The sequence below is a fragment of the Plectropomus leopardus genome, chromosome 15, assembly GCF_026936395.1.
Source record: "Plectropomus leopardus strain MGB_pleo_1.0 chromosome 15, ASM2693639v1, whole genome shotgun sequence".
Lineage (NCBI taxonomy): Eukaryota > Metazoa > Chordata > Actinopteri > Perciformes > Serranidae > Plectropomus > Plectropomus leopardus.
Window position 1 is genome coordinate 13,638,497 of NC_142190.1, and position 22,478 is coordinate 13,660,974.

Consider the following 22,478-nt stretch of genomic DNA (forward strand, 5'->3'; position numbering starts at 1 on the left):
AGGGCTTTACAATGTAATTAGACAGCCCTCAAACAATCTGCAAAAACAGCTGTTAATAGCTATAACGACACTATTTAAAGAAATGAACTGCTGCCAACCGTAGGATTAAAACATTGTGATTTTTCGTGTGTGAGACGCACATTCAGAAACGACGCTGGATAAATGAGTAAATATATTAGCTAAATCTAACACAGTAAAAATAATAATAATTAAATTAAATTAAATAGGCTATCAGATGTGTGTTTCATTCCTCAACATGTGTGAGACGGCAGATTATACCTGAGAAGAAATTATCATCATCATTATCACAATCGTATTATTATTATTATTATTATTATTATTATTATTATTATTATTATTATTATTATTATTATTATGTCGCATTTTTTTCCATGTCCAATGCAATCTGTGTAAATTTAAAGAAAAGCGGCTAAAAGGTAGCTTGCACACAAATGATGAGCTCATAAAAATTCTTAAGCCTTAACATTTTTCACAGCCGCTGTCACAGCTCACATACAAATAATAGAGGACAATATGAGAAACGTATTGTTAAAATCATACATTTAAATAAAGCGGCATTATTATTCTTATTATAATTATAATAATAAATTATTATTATTATTATTATTATTATTATCATCAGCAGCAGCGGCACCGTCATCATTGGGCTATATGTTTGAATTTTAGGTATTTTTAGCAATAGTTGTATTTTTTCTGCTCCTTGCTCATATTGGAGATGAGAAATGAGGATAAGAATAAAACTTTGAATTGAATATCAGAAACTGAGATACATTTTGGCATGAAGACAATGAAGGTGAATTTGAGGGTTGAAATTGGGGTGAAAACGTTGTGGAATTCGATGAGGATTAAAAAGTGATGAATCTCAAATCAAAAGCACTGGGATGGAGAGGAGATTGGAGGTGCAGGAGGATAAAGAGGATGACAACGGGGGGAGGTGGGAGGGGGTTGTGGCGGCGGCGAGGGGCGGAGATGGGGGTTGAGGTGTCGTGACGTCACCGCGAGGCGTGCTGCAGAGCGCTGGTGAAGAAAACCAAAGCATCACCGAAGAGACGCAACCAAAGCGTTGATTATCGCGGACGCAGCGTTTACGCGCAGCCGACGCATAAAGTGGATTTACTGAACACCTGCATGGGGAAACTCTGAGGCTTTATTCCTTTTTTCTGTCGTCTGCCTCTGCTGGGGACCAACTGGTGAGTAAAACACACACCTCGTCTGTCGGGTTGCTGAATTGTAGCTCGGGGGATCGGTCAGAGGGCTGGCTGGCATCTCCCTCTTGGCCGTTTTATGCTTCAGATGTAGCAAATATGAGTCATACAAAAGCCCTTGTTAAGAATGATAAAGAAATAATTAGCACAGTCCATTAAACCAGTGCATGTTGTCAGCTTGTCGGGGTCAGAGAGGCTGTAGTGGCCGTAGAGAGGCCATGAGACCGAGGATATGCAGCTTTACGCACATTTTTGGAGTTAAACAGCAGCGTCTCTGGAAAATATCAGTTAGCAGCCAAAACACAGTGAGTGCTATTCAGGGTGTTTGAGCATCATTGTCAGCCAGATATAGAACGAAGACCACTTTATTATTTCCAAGTGCACTCCTGCATTAATCTCTGACTGACTCCTTAAATGAACCAAATGAATATAAAGTGCAGGCTGGTGCGCGCCACTGAAGCGTGTGAACACGGAGGACAGAAGAGAGCTGAGCGAAGATTTACTGAGGACAGAGAAGCAGCAAATGGATTCCTGTAGATAAGAGGGGATCTGTGTGTGTGTGTGTGTGTGTGTGTGTGTGTGTGTGTGTGTGTGTGTGTGCGCGCGCGCGCGCGCGCGTGTACACACTATCATGGCAAAGGTAAACTTTGTGATGTTGGGTTAGGGTTGTTACTGAGGGTCCAAAACATGGAGCGCTACATGGAAATGTTTCATAATAAAATAGAATGACAATTTTAATCATGATGCATTGGTGAAATGTTTTGGGTTACTGCTTAATAATATTTTTTTATTGTTGTGCTTTGGCTGCACTGCCTTGGATTCATTGCTTGGTGGTGGTTATATATATATATATATATATATATATATATATATATATATATATATATATATATATATAATAAAGTGTTTGAGAAGAAGACAAGGACGCAAAGAGAATTTTACATTAATTCAAAGTTTGCTGTGTAAAAAAAATGTATGGCAAGATCACTGATTGTTGGTTTTGAACGATTAAAAAAAAAATTTTAACTGTATATTATGTGTATCCGAAAAAAAACAGAGATTATAATTTTCGCACTGTTTGGTTAAAGTGGGTTAAAGAAAGTAAAATAAATGTATACGACTTCTTAATTTAAAAAGTGTGATAAGCAGAAAATGTTTCCTCTAATGTAACTTTCTTCTTCTGATTTTCAGGTAACTGGAATGGAACTGAATCTGTCAAAAAATGTGATTTCTTGTGGGGACCCAGGTATGACTTGTTCTCTTCACAGCTGTTGAATTATTATATTGAGAAAATCACTATAATTTAAAGCAAAAATGATGCTGCAGTCTAAGGTCGGACCTACTCTTGATTTTGGCGCAATGTCAAAACTTGTTTTTGGTAAATCTCGCAGCATAAAAGCTGTGCGTGTTCACAGACATCTGTTTTTAGACGCAATATGTTCGATATGTGATGAATTAATGCGCATGGCATTTACGACATGATGATATGCGGAAATATCAGATAATGAAATGCAAATGCCAGCGTGCGGACAGAAAATGAAAGCAGACTGAAACAACATTTTCAGCAATGCAGCATATAGTTAATGTTTATTTATTTGCACACCGTCTTCTGCTTTATTTGTGTGTGTCTGGTTTCTGATGATTAATTCCTTGTGAGTAGTTTTGCCTTTGAACAACAAAAAAATAGAAAAACAACAAGCTAGATAAACAGCAAGCAATAAAAAAGCTTGGAATGGATATTGTTTCCAAAAGCAGAGGTTGGCATGTAATATTTTTTTTGTAATACTTTTTTTTTTAAAATGAGGTTTTCTGTGAACCCGGATTAAGTCCCAACCCAAAAAGCGTCCAATGTGAAAACTTTGGAAAAAATCCACTGTTTTTATGACATTAAAATGCCAGACATACACGTGAGGCAGAGACTGTCTGTGTACAATCCTTTTAAATGTACTTTAGGAAATACTTATTTATAATAATAATGGTGCAACTTCAACTTAAAGGTTGGAAAAAATAATTATGTTAAAGTAAAACCGACTGAAAGAGGTTTGGACCGTTTGGTTGGAAACTAAATGGAGCTTCATTAAAGTTACAGTGGAATCTATGTTGGTAATAAACATGTGCGTTTTATTGTTTTGTTTTGTTTTTCTTTTCCTCTTTTTTAAATACTCTATGATTCGTGACTAGGGAATTCTTTTTCATGTGTGACTTTTTTTGAGGACTAATTCCATCTGAAGTCACCATTTTTTATTTTTCTATAAAACCACAATAAAGCGCTGCTTTTGGGGAAAAACATACTGTAATGTACAGTATGCATGCCGAACTGGCTTAATCCGAAAAAACGGCATTTTACAGCATTTTATAGCCGTTTCTTCCGAGTCTTCCCTGTGATGGCCATTCGAGGTTATTGTTTTATTTACACCTGCGTCCCTTCTGCCAGGTTGTTTGTTGGCTGTGAGGCTTCAGGTCAAACAGGCCTTGGACTAAGCAGGGAAACCATCACCAAGGAAATAATCAGCTCTGTACTTCTCCAGTTACCCACCGTGTCCTGTTACATCTCCACTGCTGCCCTGCCTTTGAATCTGCTCGCCAGCTTTAATTTTCTATATGCTTTGTTTTTTTCGCCCCCCGCGCTTCCAGCTTTACGTTGTTTGGTTGCTTTACAGTTAGGAGAGTTTTAAAAGAAAATACACCCGGACTGTATTTTTATGTGTGTTTGGTGTGTGATTAACGGCGGTCGCCGAGTTTGTTTTCACTTCTTGGAGGAAAAATATGAGTGTTTGCATTTCCACTGGCCTTTAACCTGTCCTGCCGGATGGAAAGGCTTTTTAAGTCATCCATCACACGCAAGTGCCCTCGAGAGCAGAGGAGAAGCAGGACGCGGGCAGGGACGCAGGCTGAGGAGGCTGGGTATTTAGATTACCCCCATCTATCAGCCTGTAATATCTGCTGGAGGACAGAGGAAGGTAGAATCACAGGAGCCCCTCCATGGAAAATCTCCATGTGCTGTAAATCCTTTAATATTCCTGTGGGGAATTCAAGGGTCAGTGGGTTTATTGTGAATTTTATTCTACGGGTGTTGCTGTAATATTGATGTAATATTAGGAAAAAGTATTTTTAAACAACAGTGTCCAAGTTGTAACTTACATTAAACTGACCTGTATAGGATTCCCCGTTTTAATTGATTTTTGTTACCCTAAAGTTCTTTAAGAAAGACTTAAATTCTTTTTTAAGGACACAGTTACACTACTGCTTTTAAAATCATCTTGCATTGACCCGAGCAGAGCCATACATTTCACGCAGTGTCCCTATACCCCCAACTAACGCGCACCATTTTCACTTCATTCAGTTTTCCCAGTCTGCATAGTAAATACCACCTGCTGGCACAATGGGATCACCAGGTCCTCGAGGTCACTTTTTACAAAATGCATCATTTATCATTCACAGCGCATCCCACTTCCACTTACTACCCGCTTGGGCCAAACGCCGCAGTTCAGTTTGTCTTTTTTTGCGCCAAATATCTGTTCAAAACCATTTTACGCACCTGCCCACAGCTAAAACAATGAGAAAACAGGTAGGCAACAGTGGTTCTCTGGAAGAGAGATACAAGCCTGTACTGCGCACAACAGGCCACCATGACGCATGCTGGAGCTGGATAGTCTAACAATGACATCATTATGATATAAAAAAAAAAAAAAAAAAAAACACTTAAACTACTTAATTCAATTTGTAGTTAGTCTGATTTTTTAATACGGTACGCCTTTTATTAATGTTCAGGAATATAATACAGGCCCTTAAATGAGCCTCATTATCTTCGGAACACGCACTGTGTAGAAAGAGGTTGAACAAATATAAAATGGAAAAAGCCAAGTGATTGTTGAGAGCTTGCACAATTGTCTTTTGAAAGGGCCTTCGGGGGACTTTTCCAGTCTTACAGGGATCTCATGTCAGAAGTCACTGTCATACAAAGGCCAAAAATGCTCGAGACTGGCGCCGGTGACAGTCCGAGCCTCAGACTGAAGGTGAGGCCTGAGCCGGTGCGCATTTACCCGACACATGTAGTCTGCAGGCCGAGACAGCGAGTCAGCAGGTCAGCCGCTCTCATGTTGCAGGAGAGACTTAAAGGTAACAGTGTGTAAGCAACAAAAATGGTTAAATTGACATAATTTGTTTTGCACTTGGTTTTCTGTTTTGGCGTATATTTGCGCAAAGACACCGTAAAATATGTCTTGTGCGTCACTCGCGATCACTCGAGCTGTTTTTCCTCAAAAGGTTAATTTTCCAGTTGTGCTTGGACTCATTGGTTGTTTCATTATTTGGCAAAAACAGTGCACTTAATTCAAGAGAAACATATAGGTTTAATGGAGACAAGTTTATGTCTCCATTGGCAAAGTTTGCCTCATTTTTAGGGGAGAATATATTATTTTAAGACTTTATAGAACTGCAGAAAACTATTCAAGCCTGAAATTTGGCTGTTGGTCAACAGAGCGCAATCACACTAAAAGAGAGCTTAGCACACACAAGGGTCAATTATACTATAAGCAGAACACGTAGTGTGTCCGGGAAAATGTTGCGTGAAAACACACACAACATAAGTTCTTATAGGTTTTAAATAAAAAAATAAAAATAAAAAAACCCATTCCTGCCCTCCCAGGGTGCAAAGATGCACCAGATCTGCTCATATGTGATTAAGGTCTCACCTGGCGCCAACCTGACTACAAACTAATTAAAAATAAGACGTTTGGCCCACGTGCTCCAGCAGGCTGCTGCGTTTTCTAACAAAGAAATTAGTTTGTAAAAGAAAAAAAAATGAACTCATTTCTCCTGCAGCTATTGTAGTCTATTACTGCAAGTTTTTTACTGCATGTTTTACTCCAGTGCAGCACACACTGAGATCAGAAAGTCTACATCTGGACGAAGCTCTGCACTTCTCCACACAGGCCTATGAATGTTCATAGGGGTTACAGTGCGCTGGGAGTGAGCGCACGCGCTGAGCATGCGTGCGAGGGATGACAGATTCTAATCAGACCAGAAAACACTCTGATAAGATAACATCTGATTGGAATTTTCATTTTCAGATTTTAGTTATAGCTCTTCCACAACTCGAAATGATACCACAGGGCTTGATTGGGTTCCAAATTGACTCTGCTAGCTCACATTCAGTCTCCACAGCCGTCAACTACATAATAAACGCAATCTCGCCTATTCTGTGATGACGGCGCGCCTGCAACTGGTCACCACTGCCATTTGTGCGTCAACAAAACGGGCTGAAGGCAAACGTGTCACCGTCAGATAGCACAGTTTTTTGTAAACAGATTATTATTTCGGACCATCAATCATAATGTGTAATGTTTTGTGTAATGTATTTTGTGATGAGAGATTAAGATCTACCACTGTAGTAGTCAGACCATTGAGTTTAGAAGTTGTTAATCATGTTTATATCACGCTGTTTGTGGGGAGGTGCAGCGCAGAGGGATGCGCTGCTGTCAACAGATTATTATTCCCTAATTTATTTGCTAGAAAAAAGCCTGGTGTTTGTGTGTGAAGTAATGAGCGCGCTGTTGTGCCTGGCTTTTACTAGTGCTGACTGTTTGTCAAAGTGAATCAATGAGCTGATAGAGCGACACTTGTCAGTTTACAGTGCGTGTCCTTATTCATAAACACAATAATCTTCATATCGCCGTGCACTATTCATACTGAGAAAAAAACAGTAACTGGGCAGGCCCGTGTTAGATGGCAAATGTTTATTCAGCTCAGTACATATCCGAGGCATACATTGTGTGGGTGCGTGTGTGTATAAGCGCACCCAGCTGCGCTGCGCTGGACACATTTCAAACATGCCTGCACGAATAAAAGGTCCATTTTACTCCTAAAGAGCAAAACGCTGCACTGCGCGCTCCCGACAACCGAAAAAAATCAAATGAACGCTGCAAAAAATGTCTGATGAAATGAACCACACATCCAGCCAAATACAGAGCCTTGTATGCATATTAACAATGGCCAGTAAATCCAGTTGCTAAAAAATAGCCTAATTGGGTCAGAAAGGACGCTTTTTACGTTTTTACTTCACTTAAATTGGATAGGAGATAATTAATTTGCGTATGTACACCAAACGTCTGATAAAATCACAGCCTTTTTAAAAAAAAAAAATGCTTTAGCTCGACGTCAGACTTGTTTGGGTGGATGTTTTCTTGCAGCGGGCAGGCTTAGTGGGTGGGACTCTCATTTTGGGGAGGTTAAACGCAGCAGATGGGTGGATCTCATGTGTGGGTTGGCGAGCCGGAGCTTCCTCGCGGTCACAGCGGGCAGAAGCTTTCCCCAGCAGCGGAGAGAAGGAGAGCGCACTGGCCGTCACTGCTGTAGAGGAGGGAGAGTGGGCTGTGTGATTTTTTTCCCTTTAACACTTCGTGGAGGAACCTAACTCTCGTGGAAATCCTCCCTGCACGATTCATCCTCTCATGTCGTGGTGTGTGTCAGGCATCGGGTGGATTTTTTAGCAGTTGAGGTGAAGCTTTGTGCACTCCCGGGATTCACCCTCGTTTCCTCTTTGTACGCATCCTTCTCTTCAAGGTGGGATGAATTTGGACAGAATCGCAGAGGCAGTGAGAGCACCGCCGCCCCGCGACGTGGCCCCCGCGTTTCATTTACCGAGAACTCCAAACAGCAGTCGAGAAACTTTAGAGAACTCAAGCAGCGAGTCTTCAGACACAGAGTTGGCAGGTACACAGTCAGAGTGCTTTCAGCAACTCGATTCTTTCTTCAGAGTGCAATAACAGTTTATTTTACGCACGTTTACGACGGGCTTCCACAGAGGGGCTCAGCTGTTTAACACTACGAGAAAAGGAGACTAAATTTACTTGTGCCCCAGTGTTTGCTTATTCTCACTGCAATGACGATTTATTTCCGTGTGTTACGATGCAACGTGCACATAGATAAAATGCATGAAAACACATTTGCAGTAAATCTTAGTTTGGTCCATTTCTGCTGTAGTTTTATGCGCATAAATGCAACAGAAGAGAGGAAATAATCCAGTTTTGGTGCAGTTACACCCCATTTTGTTTATTACGCTGGCTGAACCAAACATTTGGCAGGATACCGAGGGCTGTCAGGGAAAAATGTGCAGAGCAGCCTGGCCTGCTGTCAGTAAATGCATTAAAACAAACTATAAATATTCAGCCCATCCACCAATCTAAACTGAAAGCCAGAAGGTCTCTATTAACAATTCTTGGAGAAGCTTTTTGTTCTTCAACTTGGCCACATTTTTAGAAAAATTCTTCTCTGTTTCTCTCCATATGAGGAAGAAATAAGAAACACGGGTGGATGTCATTTTTTAAAATTATTGATGGGGCTTAGAATAAAAAATAATGTGTCTTTAAGTTGCTTTTTATTTTTGGCAAACATTCAAGAGGCTATTCCCTTTTTTTGTGATTAACCTTTGCACGTGTTGACCCGTCAGTTTAATGAGGCACTCTTGTTAGGACACGAATACGAGATAGCAGTTGTGAGATAAGAGTGGGCAGTCGTAAAGAAAGTAATATTGATCTGTCAGCCTAAAGCGAGGCACATCCAAATGTGTTTGACAGAATCGATGCAAAACTCCCAGACATGTTTGTAAATATTTGGCTGTAATCCGTCACTTCTCTTCTGAAGCTTATTTTTCATGAACAGCTTTGTAAATACTTCATTTATAGCTTTGGTGTTGCTTATTTCATACTGACAGGCCTTTGCTGTTAAAGTTGATACAAAGTTTTAGTTTTGGGGGCTTTTTTTTTGCACGTTGGAGCACCGAATTCCAGTCTAAAACGAATAACTTTTAGGGTGAAAACCTCTTTAGCAGTGTTTCTCATGTTATTCACAGTAACATATCTGTAGCATACAATGACTTCGCCCCGATTTATGATCTACAGAAAAGGAGAGGAGCGCCGAACACAGGAGCGATGACGGGAACGCGGACGATCCCAAGAAGAAGAAGCAGCGGCGGCAGCGGACTCACTTCACCAGCCAGCAGCTGCAGGAGCTGGAGGCCACTTTCCAGAGGAACCGCTACCCGGACATGAGCACCAGAGAGGAGATCGCCGTGTGGACCAACCTGACCGAAGCCAGAGTCCGGGTAAGAGGCCAAAAGGCAGGCAGCCGGCCGCGCGTAACGCATGCCTAAAGACGATTTGGCAAATAAATTAGAGCACTCTGGGTTAGCGAAAACCTTAGCAATTGCCTAAATGAATGAAACAACTCCAATACACATGAACTAAATAAATATTTAAATGTTTGGCAAAATACCCGAAATTAAAAACGCTAAGAAAATTAACAAAGAGTCATTCTAACATTAAAAAAATACAAAACTCACAGAATAAACGGCTTAATAAAAGAGTAACACGGTGTATAGGTGTGCTGAATTTTACTATTTATTACTTGCTACAAATACAATTTTAGGTGCAAAACTACTACTACTTATTTGCCTTATTTGAGCTACTTTTAAAAAGACACTGCGGACAAATAGCCACTGACAACAACAAACACAACAAAACGCTCTTCTAACTTCTCCATTTAATTTCAGGACAAGCCGGCAACAACATCCTTATCATAAATCATACTATACGTGGTACTGAAGTGTCGCCTTTCCCCCACCGATTTTTTTTTGTACTGCTAACTGAATGAAAGAGTGAAAATCCAGCATTTTCATAACGGAGTAAATTACTGCAATAACTTTAAATAACGCGGTTTAGAAATAACGTGTGATAGAATTCAAAGACACGCTGCAGAAAATCCTTTGACAAAAACCTCGGAGATTTTCTAGTGTTAACACATATTAAGTTGCAGTCATCCCTGACTGCTGCGGTGCATCCAAAAAAGCAAGTCTTCCATTATTAAAACAAGTGCGTAATTCTCAACACCGCGCGCACTTCTCACACAAGTATAGCCTATAGGACCAAAAACGTTCGCGTCGACACGTTTCATGTTAAATATTTAGCAGAAATACAAGCTGTCGTTAACTATCTTGGATCTGTTGGAAATGACATCTCTGATTGAGGGTGTATCCGCGCTGCTAATGGAGCCAATGGAGGATTTGTCTTATGATGACATCATCACCACGCTGGACCCTTATTTGTCCCCGTGGAGGAGACGGTTCATGCAGCTAAATCTACCTGGAGCTTTGCAGTGAATAGGAACAGCATGTGATTATAATTATTTGGGGAGGATGTTTCAGCGTCAGGACGATATATTTTATTAACTGGGGGAATATTTGATCAATATCTGTCTCCTGTGAACAGCTTTCGTCTTTAGTAATTCATGTATTTGAATTCTTGTTATAATAGCGCCCATTTACAGTGGAAAATAGCTGACCCACTAAGTTGCTTTTTTTTGTCCGGGTGACTAAGCATTTTGGAATCATCTCAATACGCGGTTTTTACACACAGGTATTTATGCTGGCTGGCATTTTCTCTGAGCAAAAAAAAGTGGATGCAAGAAGCGTGTGTTAAACACAATACAATTGCAGTTGGTTTCATTTACAGCAATTGGCGCCTGGCGGGCCGTCCTTGCAAAATCCACCGTCTCAAATTGCATAAAAAAATGCATACAGCTATTTAAAGTGCAGAGGGAAACGGGTTTTCTTCTTTCAAAAAAGTCTCTAAACAAGTTTAGAGTGCTGGATTTTTATTTCTGGGGCCAAAGAGGGTGAATTTAAAACAGAAGAGTCTTTTATTTGGGGGGAATAAAAAGAAAACATTGTAAAACGCGAGGCGTCACACAGCACTGCCAGAATGTTTCTGAATCACATCTGAGCATTTATTAAAATGTTTTGACATTTTAAAGTGTTTGGACTTGACCTTTTAAGGTCATCAGTGTTCAGTAAAGATTGACAGATAATATATTGAGACTGAATGTGGGCTTAGCTATTTTAAATGTTGTTTAATTAGTTCTCGTGATGTTTTTTTGTTTTGTTTGGGGTTTTTTTTCTTTTTAATGTTATCATAATTTTGTTCCTCGGTAGAGGAAACTGCAGCCCCACACTGCGTGTTTCCTCGGCAGCTCTCTGTCACATCGCTCTTGTCTTTGTGGACAATTTGTCCGCAGCACCCTGTTCCCTGCACGGCTATAAATAGGCTCCACGGGCCCGTCTGATGATTCTACTTGTAAACTGTTTCTACTGTGAATTAAAAATGACTCGCAGAGTGCCGACTAACGGATATTTTGTCAGGTTTCGATAAGGCGTGAGGATATCCAGAAGTACGTGTCTGATTCATTTACAGTCATGCCCTGCGCCACTTTGATTCATGTTGTAAACTTGTTGGTTTTATTTTGGGATGTCTGACCTACATACTGATTTAATTCCACTGCTAGAAAAGAAGCAATACAAAATAAAATAAATACTCTGAATTATTACCGTTTAAACACTCGCACCCTTGTCTTGAGAGTCAAAACGCATTTATGTTGTTACTGTTGTTTTGTTTGAATTGGACTGATGTTATTTACAACAATGTTTTCGAAAAAACTTAATCAGATTCATTCGCATGAACTCGTGCGCAATTTTTTTTTTATCTGTCGTGATATGAAATCACACATTTCAAGACAATTTTTTTAATTTAAAAAACACACATGGGAATATCATGGACAAAAATAGGCTAATTATCCCTTCGCATTTAGCAGAGTAGCTAAACAACTCAAAACATCTGTGGCTTTAAAAATAAGGCTTTTATAAATACCATATTCTAAATAAGTGCAAAAAAAGTTTTTAACTACGAGACTCCGAGTTAGCAAGTCACCTTCCACAAATATTAGTTACAGTTATATTCACTTCTTATTTATAAGTTATTTGGAGTTATTAAAATGAGGAGTTTACTGGATGAATTTAAAGTGTAAGTCTGTACTGGACTCTATAGTGCAGCAGCTGCTCTTCTAATTTAAATGTAGGCTCCCGATGCAGAAAAAACGGACTGACTGTGAGGATTTTAGTGGTAAAGGATAATTAGGACCAAGTCCAGTTTGATATGTTCACTATGGAAAAAAAGAGAAGAACTCTGTAATCTCCACTGAAAACTGATTATAAATTTGACTGGCAAAAAGTGTAATATTCTACATTTTAAAAAGCACAAACTTTTTTTGGTCACCATTAATCTGACCATGAGGCAAGTAAGCCTGTGTGTGTGTGCTTGACTTTATTTTATTGCCGTTTACAAATTGCTGTAAACATATTCTTTGGGGGCACTAAACCATGGCAGAAATATTATTCTTACACTACACAATTTATTACATTTAGGGGAAAAAAATACACTGTAAAATATGACAAGTTCCTTTTACTTGAACAAAAGAAACCAGTTTCCGTCGTTATATTTACTTAATTGTGTGAAGAACTGTGTGCATCTTAAAAATGAGAAGTTTAATTAAATCAATTGAAGTTTTAGCAACACCAGTAAACCAAGTTCATTGTACTAAATATCTGTATTGCATTACAGTCAGTCATATTGTATTTTCTTAAATGTGTTAACGAAACAGAATTTGCACATCTCCTAATTTTATCATTGCCATAATCCTCTTTGTGATTACCAGGTAAAATCTTGGTTACTGAAGTTAACACTTAGAAATATAAAAAGGTAATTCCACTTTGAACTTGCACAACTTCACATAATTAATTAAATAAAGCTATTTTTTAAGTAAACTTAATGGGATAGAAAGTAAACATACATTAAGATTAATATTTACTTTTTCAAGGCAGTCGGTGTCTAACATTATTTTAAGTATAAGATCAATTTATCAGATCTCAGTGTACAAATGGAAACTTGGATTTGTTTAACATAAGATGCTGCCACTACTTGTGACATTTGGAGATTTGGGGCAATAAGACAATAAGTTAATTAAGTGTTCTTAATCTAATGGCAAAAACAAAATCAGGACGTATTTGGCAATTTTGCATGGCCTGTATTCCCTCACTCATTCTTCAAGTGACTCACACTGTAAAATCTTACAGGTTAATATTATGTAAAATAATATTGGAAACCAATTGCCTTTAAAAAAAAAAAAAAAAGTAAATAGAACTTTTAATCTTCATTTGTGTTTAAAATGTAATTGTTTAAGTTTGCTATTGTAAAAGAGGATTATGGCAATGATGAAGGTAAATGTGTAAATTCTGTTTTGTTAACATGTTTAAGAAAATACAAATATGATTGACTAGCATGCAAACACTGATATTTAGCACAGGAAACTTGGTTTATAAATGTTGCTAAAACTTAAAAGGATTGTTTTAATTAAACTTGTCATTTTTCAGTTGCAACAAGTTTTTTATATTTAATAAATAATTGGTTTCCTAGATTTTGTTCAAGTAAAACCAACTCGTCAGATTTTACAGTGTATTCTCCCCCTAAATGTCGTAAACTGTGTAAATCGTGATAGAACAATATTTCTTTGATTGTTAAGCTTGCTTATACCGGCATATTACAGATATTTAGCACAGAAAACATGGTTAACAAATATTGCTAAAACTCATTTTAAAGCTGTAACAACTTCACAAAATTAAGTAGCCTAAATATATTAACTTTATTTTAAGTAAAGAATAGATATAAAGCAAACATAAATTAAGACTAATAGTCATGTTAACTTGAATTTTAACTTTTTTCAAGGTAATTGGTTTCTTTTTTTCTTGTCTGTCCTTTTTTTTTTTTTTTTTTTTTTAGGTAAAATCAATTTGTCAAATTTTACAGTGCAGGTGCTTCTGAGTCTCCACAGTACTGACTGTGTGTGTGTGTGTGTGTGTGTGTGTGTGTGTGTGTGTGTGTGTGTGTGTGTGTGTGTGTGTGTTTGTCCGCCAGGTGTGGTTCAAAAACCGCCGGGCCAAGTGGAGGAAGCGCGAGCGGAACCAGCAGATGGACCTGTGTAAGAACAGTTACCTGCCGCAGTTCAGCGGCCTCATGCAGCCTTACGACGACATGTACCCGGCGTACACCTACAACAACTGGACCAACAAGGGCCTCACCCCGGCGCCTCTGTCCACCAAAAACTTCACCTTCTTCAACTCCATGAGCCCCCTCACCTCGCAGTCCATGTTCTCTGCGCCCAACTCTATCTCCTCTATGACCATGGCCTCCGGAATGGGCCACTCCGCCGTGCCGGGGATGCCCACCCCGGGCCTCAACAACATCAGCAACCTGAACGGGATCGGCACGTCCGGCATCAACTCAGCAATGTCGTCGTCCGCGTGTCCGTACGGGCCCCCCGGCTCTCCGTACAGCGTTTACCGGGACACTTGCAACTCCAGCTTGGCCACCCTCAGACTCAAATCCAAACAGCATCCAACTTTTGGATACAGCGGCCTGCAGAGCCCCGGCTCGAGCCTGAACGCGTGTCAATACAACAGCTGACGGGCCAAAATATGTTACAAATATAAATAAATATATATGTGATAAACGGACACGGTGTCAGAGCTTAGCTGCGGATGGGGGAAAAAATCAAAGACAACTAAACTGGATTAGTTGCAATCATTTTTCAAAAAAAAAAAGAAAAAAGAAAAGAAAAATGGATTATGCGGGTTATATGTGTTTACCAATGAACTTGCACAGCAATTGAAATGTCCAGGTTTTTTTGGATTTTTTAAATGATGAAGACGTGTTACATTGCTGCATTGTACATATATAAATGTAAATATATACAGGCCTAACATATGGAAAAGACAATGGGATTTTTTTCTTCTTTTTTTTGTGCTTGCTTGCTTTTGAAGACTGTCTGGGGGGATTCTTGACCTCAAAAAGGATTTGCAAGAAGAAAAAAATAGTGTCGAACTTATCATCAACTCAATTCGAAAAAAGAAATCCTATATTGTAGATATTTTATACTGCTTCTGTGTGCTTTCTATTTACCGTCTATGCAGGGTGCCACCGGCCCGTTTGACGCCTCCCGTTCAGTGACTTTACTTTGAAATGTTTTTTTGTTTCCATTTTGTTTGCTGAAATAGAAAACCCCGCATGTTTAAACTTGAGTGAAACGTGTTTTGTACGATAATGTAAGACTTTGCAGAAGTAAGTTCATTAGCCTAAACTGTATACAAAAGGTGATTCAAAGTCCTCGTGTGTTTATGGTAACATGTTTGTTTGAATAAACTCCAGGAAAAGAGAGGTTTATTTCAAGTATGTTTTAGAGGAGTCTTTGTTTAACGAGAGAAACCGCAGTTTTTCCCCCCAAAGAGGAGCAAAATGAAGAACATGGCTAAAGTTCTGTAGCCTATTGATCTACTCACTTTAAAAGGATTATCTCAGAATATTAAGATTTTTAGGGATTAATGGGACTAGCCTGTAGTTATCTGGGCTTTAACTACAAGATTTTATTATTTTTAATTTTTATTATCTTGAAGCGTATTCCTGCATTATTGCTTTTTTCCCCTCACTGCATTGCACACAAAATTGCACTTTCTCTGCGGAGGGAAGTAAATCCACCGGAGTTTATATGCATCTTGAAAACTTCCAGACTTTTATATCCTTATATAGTTCCTAGGAATAAATTGGATCATTGTTTAAAGCCGTTTTTTAATATCATGGGTCATTGTAATTAGATGAATATATCCAATACAGTAAAGAGCCTTACACCCGTTTTATTTTATGATATGTGCAAATATATTTATTATTACTTGATTTTTGCTCTCATTTTATCATTTTAGCACCACAAGATTTAATTTGGAGTCGCTGGCTGAGGTTTGGCAGGAGCCTTCACCTTTCTAAATGGGCCTATAACCGACTCCCATTTTATGGCTCTTGGTGTGTCTCTGCCTCAAATAATTATATCCAACCTGAACATTTTAAACTAATTACAGGATTTAAGAAAAGTGTACTATATGTGAGTTGAAACCACTTTTTTTCTCGTTTTTTTAGCTGCAAAAAATGCGAAGCTGAGTGTCTCAATATGCGTAAAACCCCTGAAAAAAACTGCATCTTTCTTCTTCAGCGACCACTCCACGCCGTGTTTGCCCAAGCGCAAACAAAATGAATTTAATCAATACCATATCTTGTTTTCTGACACCTGCAGAAATCCCCATATCTATATTACTCACCGTTAGGACTGATATTAGCGCGCGGCACAAATGCAGCAGTAATGACTGTGTGCTTTAACTGATAGTGCTCTGTGAGGGGAGGATGTTAGGATTAGAGGCAGCACTTGAATAAACCATTAAATGAAAAACAGGCTTCTAATGACTAATAAAAACAGTTTATGACAACTCAGGAAATATATGACACAAAATTAATCACCTCTCTGTAATTATCTTAACTATCAAAGGTTGACTTATATTAACTTTGGTGTCTTAATGTAGTCCTCTAATATTTTATCATAGGCTTCAGTGTCATCTGACACTCAAAAGTGAGTTTATGGTGAATTCATGGTGGATTTTTGGTAACTATTTTTATCTCCACTTATGCGTCTGCAATACTCTGAAGTGAGTTCAAATAAGGTGCCTTTTTGGAGTATGTCAATGACTATAATATTCCACATAGTGTGACTGACAATCAACAGTTTACTTGACCACAAAATGGATTTTTAGTAATTGTTATAGTTCCTATATAATCAAATGATATATTAATTTGTAGCAACTTAAGTTCCTGTTGAGCTTACAGTACCCTTTATAGTAAAAAAAAGAAGTCTCCTATAGGGACTATGATTTAATATTTTACTATAACATTTAACATTATTTCTCTTTATTATTCTCTTTTAATGGATTTTTAATATTCCTATCATATTTTGCCAGCATGTGCTGGTCTAGCACTCAAAAGTCAGTTTCCTAACCTTGATGGTGGTTTTTTCATATTTATCCTCCTGCCTTAACAATATTTCTATATTAATTTATCTTTACTTGTATTGTGTCTGTGATACTGACAAGCGAGTTTAGGTTAATATTAAGTGCCTTTTTGGAAAATGAGCTGAATAATATCTCTTTAATATTTTTCCATAGTCTATCTGACACTCAAAAGAGTAATTCAGGTGTTTTGTTTGTAAATGTATCTCCTTCATTGTCTCCATTCCTATAATCATTTTTCCTGTAATATTTTACCCTAACTTGTTTGTGAGTTTACCTATAGGTGCGTTTTGGGGATTTTATCTCCTAGACGGTTTATATCATAATGTTATTACATTTCATAAAAATTATATTAGCCACACAGCTGTTACTATTTCTGTAACTGTAACTCTGTGACAAGTTTAGCCTACTGAAGCTCTTTTGTCATTGAGGTTCACCATTCATAACAAGTCACAACAGTAACATCAGCAGCGCGCGCGGCTTCAAATTCTTTCCTTGGGCGCGCCCACGCGCACGGAGGGGCAGAGCGTTTACTCAGGGTGTGCATGCGCACCGGCTGTAATTGCAACTGTCCGCTTTGATTTGGAAATGTTTGACGAGAAGACAAAGCGCACAAGAGGCTCACGGTAATTCGTAACGAAAACAAAGCGCGCACCTTGTCGTAAATGTCACGTCACCCATAATACTTGTTTCTGGTTATAAATAACAGCGCGCGGCACCGTGAACGCGCCTGAACCCGGAGGGCAAAGTTCAACATGCTGCTTTATAACCGGTAAATATTTGAACTAGTGTTTCTCTGGTGAGGATGGAAGTCCCCACTTCTCCTGCATTACTATAAATACTGCAAGGATATAGAATAGAATAGAATAGAATAGAATAGAATAGAATAGAATAGAATAGAATAGACTTACAGTATGTAACCACGTGTGTTGTGTGGGCGAGTCTGTCCACGTTTATGTGTTTAACAGTGGAAATCAGGATTACTGAATTATTTCTCTCTCACACACTCACTCACTCACCCACTCACTCAATCTCTCTCTCTCACACACACACACACACCACAAAAAAAAAGTGTTGGAAAAAAATATACCAAGTTATGACATTACTAGGCCTAATTGGATTATTTTGATTGTCATTATTATTCTATTAATATATTATATTATTTATATTCATATTTATTTATTTATTTTTAAAGGGAAAACATTCAAATGATAAGATAATTGTTAGCTGCAGCACCACAATAGGGTCACAGCAGGGATCTGCAGTCAAACTGGACGCACAATCAATGCAAATTAACTTAAATCAAGACATCGTGAAACAGAGATAATGCAGGACTTTAAAATGTTGTCACAGACATTTACTGATTAGTCATGTAGCTCAAAGAGAATTCAACCAGCAAGCTTTGGTTTTTACGACATTTTTATGTGTCCTTTTGTATTTTTATTTTGTAAATAACCACACTGGCTTTACATGAGGCCCCTTTAGAATTCATCGGTGCTCCTCCTGACAACATGAGCATACTGAGGGGCCCGAAAGTCCCAAAGTCCAAAACTGATTTTACTACTACTTACTTGTAGCTTGTTATTGAAATCTCAAGACTTTTTTTAATTATAATTTTTACAGTGCTCACATGATGCTCAATTCTAAATAAAACTGTTTTTTTTATTAATCAAATTACAGCAAACTGAAGCTGAGCGCAATAGGGCCCTGACACACCAAGTTGAACGTTGGCAATTGTGGACAATGTCATGAGGTTAAGAGAATCTGTCACCCTAATTTTTGTGATGTCTCCCACATAGTTGGCCCTCATGTGGCCTTTTCTGATATCTTTATTTGGCCAGTCAGCATGTTGAATCTGATGTAGTGACATCGGGGCCCGTTAGTGTATTAAATCATTTTGATTGGCAGTTCAGTAAGGAAAGCAAACAAAGGTTTGGGTCAAGAGATAGATAGATAGATAGATAGATAGATAGATAGATAGATAGATAGATAGATAGATAGATAGATAGATATACTTTATTGATCTCAAAACTGAGAAATTGGGATGTAGCAGCACCATGCAGTAAAAACAGAGAATAAAGAGCACACATTATTAATAGAATAAAGAGGGCCTGAGATCAAAACAAAATATAGGATCCTATTTGAAGCCACTGAGAGTTATTGCTCGCTGACGCACGGTAAATGTCCTTTGTTTTTTAACATCAGGTTGTGTTTTTAATTTACTAACTGGGGATCTAATGTCTTGAATTCTTCCTGCGAGTCTTCCTGTTTCCTTTTTGAATGACAGACTATCATCACTTGCTGCTATGGAGAGTTATTTCCTTTCATGCAGGAGCAGAACGAGCGTGCTCGGCTGTTAACTGTAGCCTTTGCAGTGTGCTCAAGTGCAACTTTTTGTCTGAGTCACAGGCAACATGAGGTGACACAACAGTCATCCTCCTTGGCCACAAGGTCTTTGATTTAAACAAAGTGTGTCTGGGCCTTTAGGAACTGGGTTGGACAGGGGGGCCCAGCAGCATATCTTTTGCCATGGGGCCCCCTGAGAGATTAATACGGCCATGGCTGAGGAAGTGGGCTATGGTGAAAATCTAGTAAAGAAACCAAGAGTCAAGCAGTATTTGCACTACACTTAAAAGTTGCAACAAAGAGACAACACCACCCACCCTTATTAAAGCGACAGAAACACAAGTATATATTTCATCAAAGTGTCCGACACGCACAATTTAACAAAATACCACCCTGACATAATTAAAAGGCAAAAACTTGTATTTGAAGCCATTATTTGAATGTCACTATGCTTCAGTGGCCGACAACTGAATAGTCTATATAACCCCGCCCATCTGGTGTACCCTAATTAACAAAACAAGCACTGCTAAACCAAGGCCTTCCCTCAGCTATGACTACAATGCTGCTCAGCTTCTGATAGTTTTCTGCTGCTGCCTGCTCCCTGCTGCAGCCAATCCGATCCTGAAATCTGCACTACAGCTGCTGCATCCCATAAACATATAAAGTCCCAGTTTAGATCCAAACCTGTAGTTTATTCAGAGGCATCACCTAGACTCTATAATATCATAATACTGGCCCTGGGATCAAACAATAACAGCAGTGGTCTATTAGGACAGCACCAGACTCAAGAGTGACAGTTATCTCTGGGTGTAAACAAAGCTGCTGCCCCCCAAAAGCAAGACAGCAGCCCAAACAAATCAGTTCTATGTGCTTTACATTACTGCTGACCATTTTCTAAAGCATACCAGTTGTTTTTGAGCCTTATTAATGCGTTTCCAGTGGAGAAAAAATGCATTTAATCCAAATGCTGTGCACAAAAAAAAACTCACAGTGATGTAAAATATGTTGTTGAACTTGCTGCATGGTCCTTTACAGCCTCACAATGTCATCCTGGACGACAACACCATCGCTTTTACACTCACATGGATGTTTTTTCACATCTCAGACTTGCAGAGAACTAAAAACACCATTACAAGAAGGTGAATCAACAGGCTGAATCCTGAACTTCTGCTCACGTTTGATTGCTTTTGGATTAATGTTGCCATGAAACTTGCATCACAAACAGTAACTCAAGATGTTGCATGTTTTTGCTTTTCCTTGTTTCAAATGCAATACGGGTTATCGTATGTCCCTTTAAAGTTCTCACTGAACAGAGAGCACACACCATGAAGTCACTGTTTGTCTCTCTGTCTCCTGATGTGTGTGTCATTGCGGTGAAAGCTAACCGCGGCTCAGGGGTTTTAAGTTTATGGCAACTGCAAAAGGTGAGTGACACAAGACTGACCAGTTCTAACTGAAATGTTCAAATACAATCACCATGCACCACAAGTCACATGACTCTGGATTACTTGCCAAATATAAACGCCAATATATAAAGCTGTGTTGGGTACAATGTGCATAAGCTTAAGACATCATTTTGCATTATCAATATAGCAGTAAGGAAGTCTATAGTAAGACCAGTGCAGCTGAATATGTACATCCTCCAAGAAAGTGACTTGATCATGAAATGGCCAAAAGTATGTGGACACTCCATACATTATGTTTTTCTGGGGCTGTTTTCCATATTTTGGGCTATCATTCAGTTCATTCTAATGGTGGAAATCTTAATGATGAAGCACACAACAACAGTTTGGGAAAGAGCTTTTCCTGTTTCAACATGACCTGCAAAAAGCCAGGTGCATAAGGGATATTTTCCCAGTTTGGCATGGAAGAACTGTCAGCCTGGCTCCAAAATCTTGTGGAAAGTTTTCCTAAAGAAGAAGAGCCCAATCTAGCAGTATGAAAATGACTGTGGTTTTGGAATGAGATGTTCAACAATCTCATATTTGCTGTAATGTTTCAGTGTCCGCATATTTTGTTCAGTTTTGGCTATTCGGTATTGATACATGTATCATACCATAAATCAAAACAATTCAAATGAAACGCATATTTCTTAGAATCCTGCATGCACGTAGAGGACGCACTATATTTTAGAGATACATTTCTCCTCACCAGAGTATTCTGAGCAAAATAAACAATACAAATCAGCTTTTCAATCAGCATAAACAGGTATTTTCTTGAGGATAAAACATTCAGTTAACAGTGTATGAGGTACCCCAAACTAATGCTAGCAGAGTCTTGTCATATATCAATTTATCAATAAATTCTACTTTCATGAAGATTTTAATGTCCAGTTTTTGTTTGTGCTGTGTAGTAAGAGACTATTAAGCCGAGTGCTCGGATAAAACAAGCTTTCAGTACAAATTATGTACTTTTTGCAGGTAAACAGTGTCAATACCCATACTCATGTTGAAAGAAAATTCTCATTGGGGTAGATATGCTCAGTCTCTAACTCTCGTGATCAAAAAATGACAAGAAGCTCAATCCTGAGATTCCTCTGTAAACAGCTATCAAATACATTTTCAGTTTAAGACCAACCCACAAAAATCCTACAAAAATGATAAATCATTTTACCTGTTCAGCTGCAGCAAGAGAACCTCCCACATTCCCAGATTTCATGGGGCTGGGCCTCATATTTCCCATCAGTCTGAGTGGTATCCGCTTTAATCCCGGTCTGCTTGACATTCTCAAGTCTTATATTCCATCCTGTGAAAACAGAGTAATTAATTTTACTTTAAGAACTGAAGTCTTTGATTTCTGTATTTGTAACTGCAAGTCAAAACTAGGTGAATGTGACCGTACACTAAACTGCATTTAGCCTTATACAGCAGTGTAATGAAACCAAGTAAAATGCTTTGTAAAAAAGAAAAAAAAATTTTGTTTCAGTAGTTCAGTATTTTTGGAAGTATCATGAACTTACCTTGAGTTGGGTTTTATTTCTGTATTTCAACTTTTACTTTTACCCCACTGCATTCCCTAAATAAAAATATCTACTTTGACTCCACTACATTTCCTCAAATCATCTTACTACCAAATAGGGAAGAAGGGGAGGAAAAGAAGAGGGGATGGATGAATGAAGGAGTGGAAGAGAAGAAAAAATG

General features: G+C 38.5%; 1 protein-coding gene and 1 long non-coding RNA gene across 5 annotated transcripts in view; one reads left to right on the forward strand and one right to left on the reverse strand.

The window, feature by feature from the left end:
- LOC148187249 (uncharacterized) overlaps positions 1-22,478 on the reverse strand; it is a 72,748-nt gene that overhangs the window by 49,216 nt on the left and 1,054 nt on the right. Inside the window, exons 3-4 of one of the 2 annotated variants that reach the window (XR_015778970.1) lie at positions 21,952-22,083; positions 7,127-7,577 (exon numbers count right to left, since the gene is read on the reverse strand). This is a non-coding gene — a long non-coding RNA (uncharacterized LOC148187249). Of the gene's footprint in view, positions 1-7,126; positions 7,578-21,951; positions 22,084-22,478 lie in introns of those variants that run through there. The other variant, XR_015778971.1, reaches the window with a different exon arrangement.
- pitx1 (paired-like homeodomain 1) lies at positions 1,064-15,325 on the forward strand. Of its 3 annotated transcripts, XM_042499206.2 has the most exons (5): positions 1,064-1,211; positions 2,418-2,472; positions 7,791-7,940; positions 9,128-9,330; positions 14,027-15,325. In XM_042499206.2, exons 2-5 carry the CDS (start codon positions 2,427-2,429, stop codon positions 14,573-14,575), a joined length of 948 nt encoding a protein of 315 aa, XP_042355140.1. In that variant the 5' UTR covers positions 1,064-1,211; positions 2,418-2,426; the 3' UTR covers positions 14,576-15,325. The 3 variants fall into 3 exon arrangements, with proteins under 3 accessions (XP_042355140.1, XP_042355139.1, XP_042355138.1); XM_042499205.2 differs by lacking the exon at positions 7,791-7,940 and having other exon boundaries at positions 1,065-1,211; XM_042499204.2 differs by lacking the exons at positions 1,064-1,211; positions 2,418-2,472 and adding an exon at positions 7,533-7,686.

Excerpts from the sequence above, each read along its gene's own strand:
- pitx1 (XM_042499206.2), top strand. The coding sequence starts at position 2,427 with ATGGAACTGAATCTGTCAAAAAATGTGATTTCTTGTGGGGACCCAG. Across the intron at positions 7,941-9,127 it reads TTCAGACACAGAGTTGGCAG|AAAAGGAGAGGAGCGCCGAA; the intron begins GTACACAGTCAG and ends TATGATCTACAG. Across the intron at positions 9,331-14,026 it reads TGACCGAAGCCAGAGTCCGG|GTGTGGTTCAAAAACCGCCG; the intron begins GTAAGAGGCCAA and ends TTTGTCCGCCAG.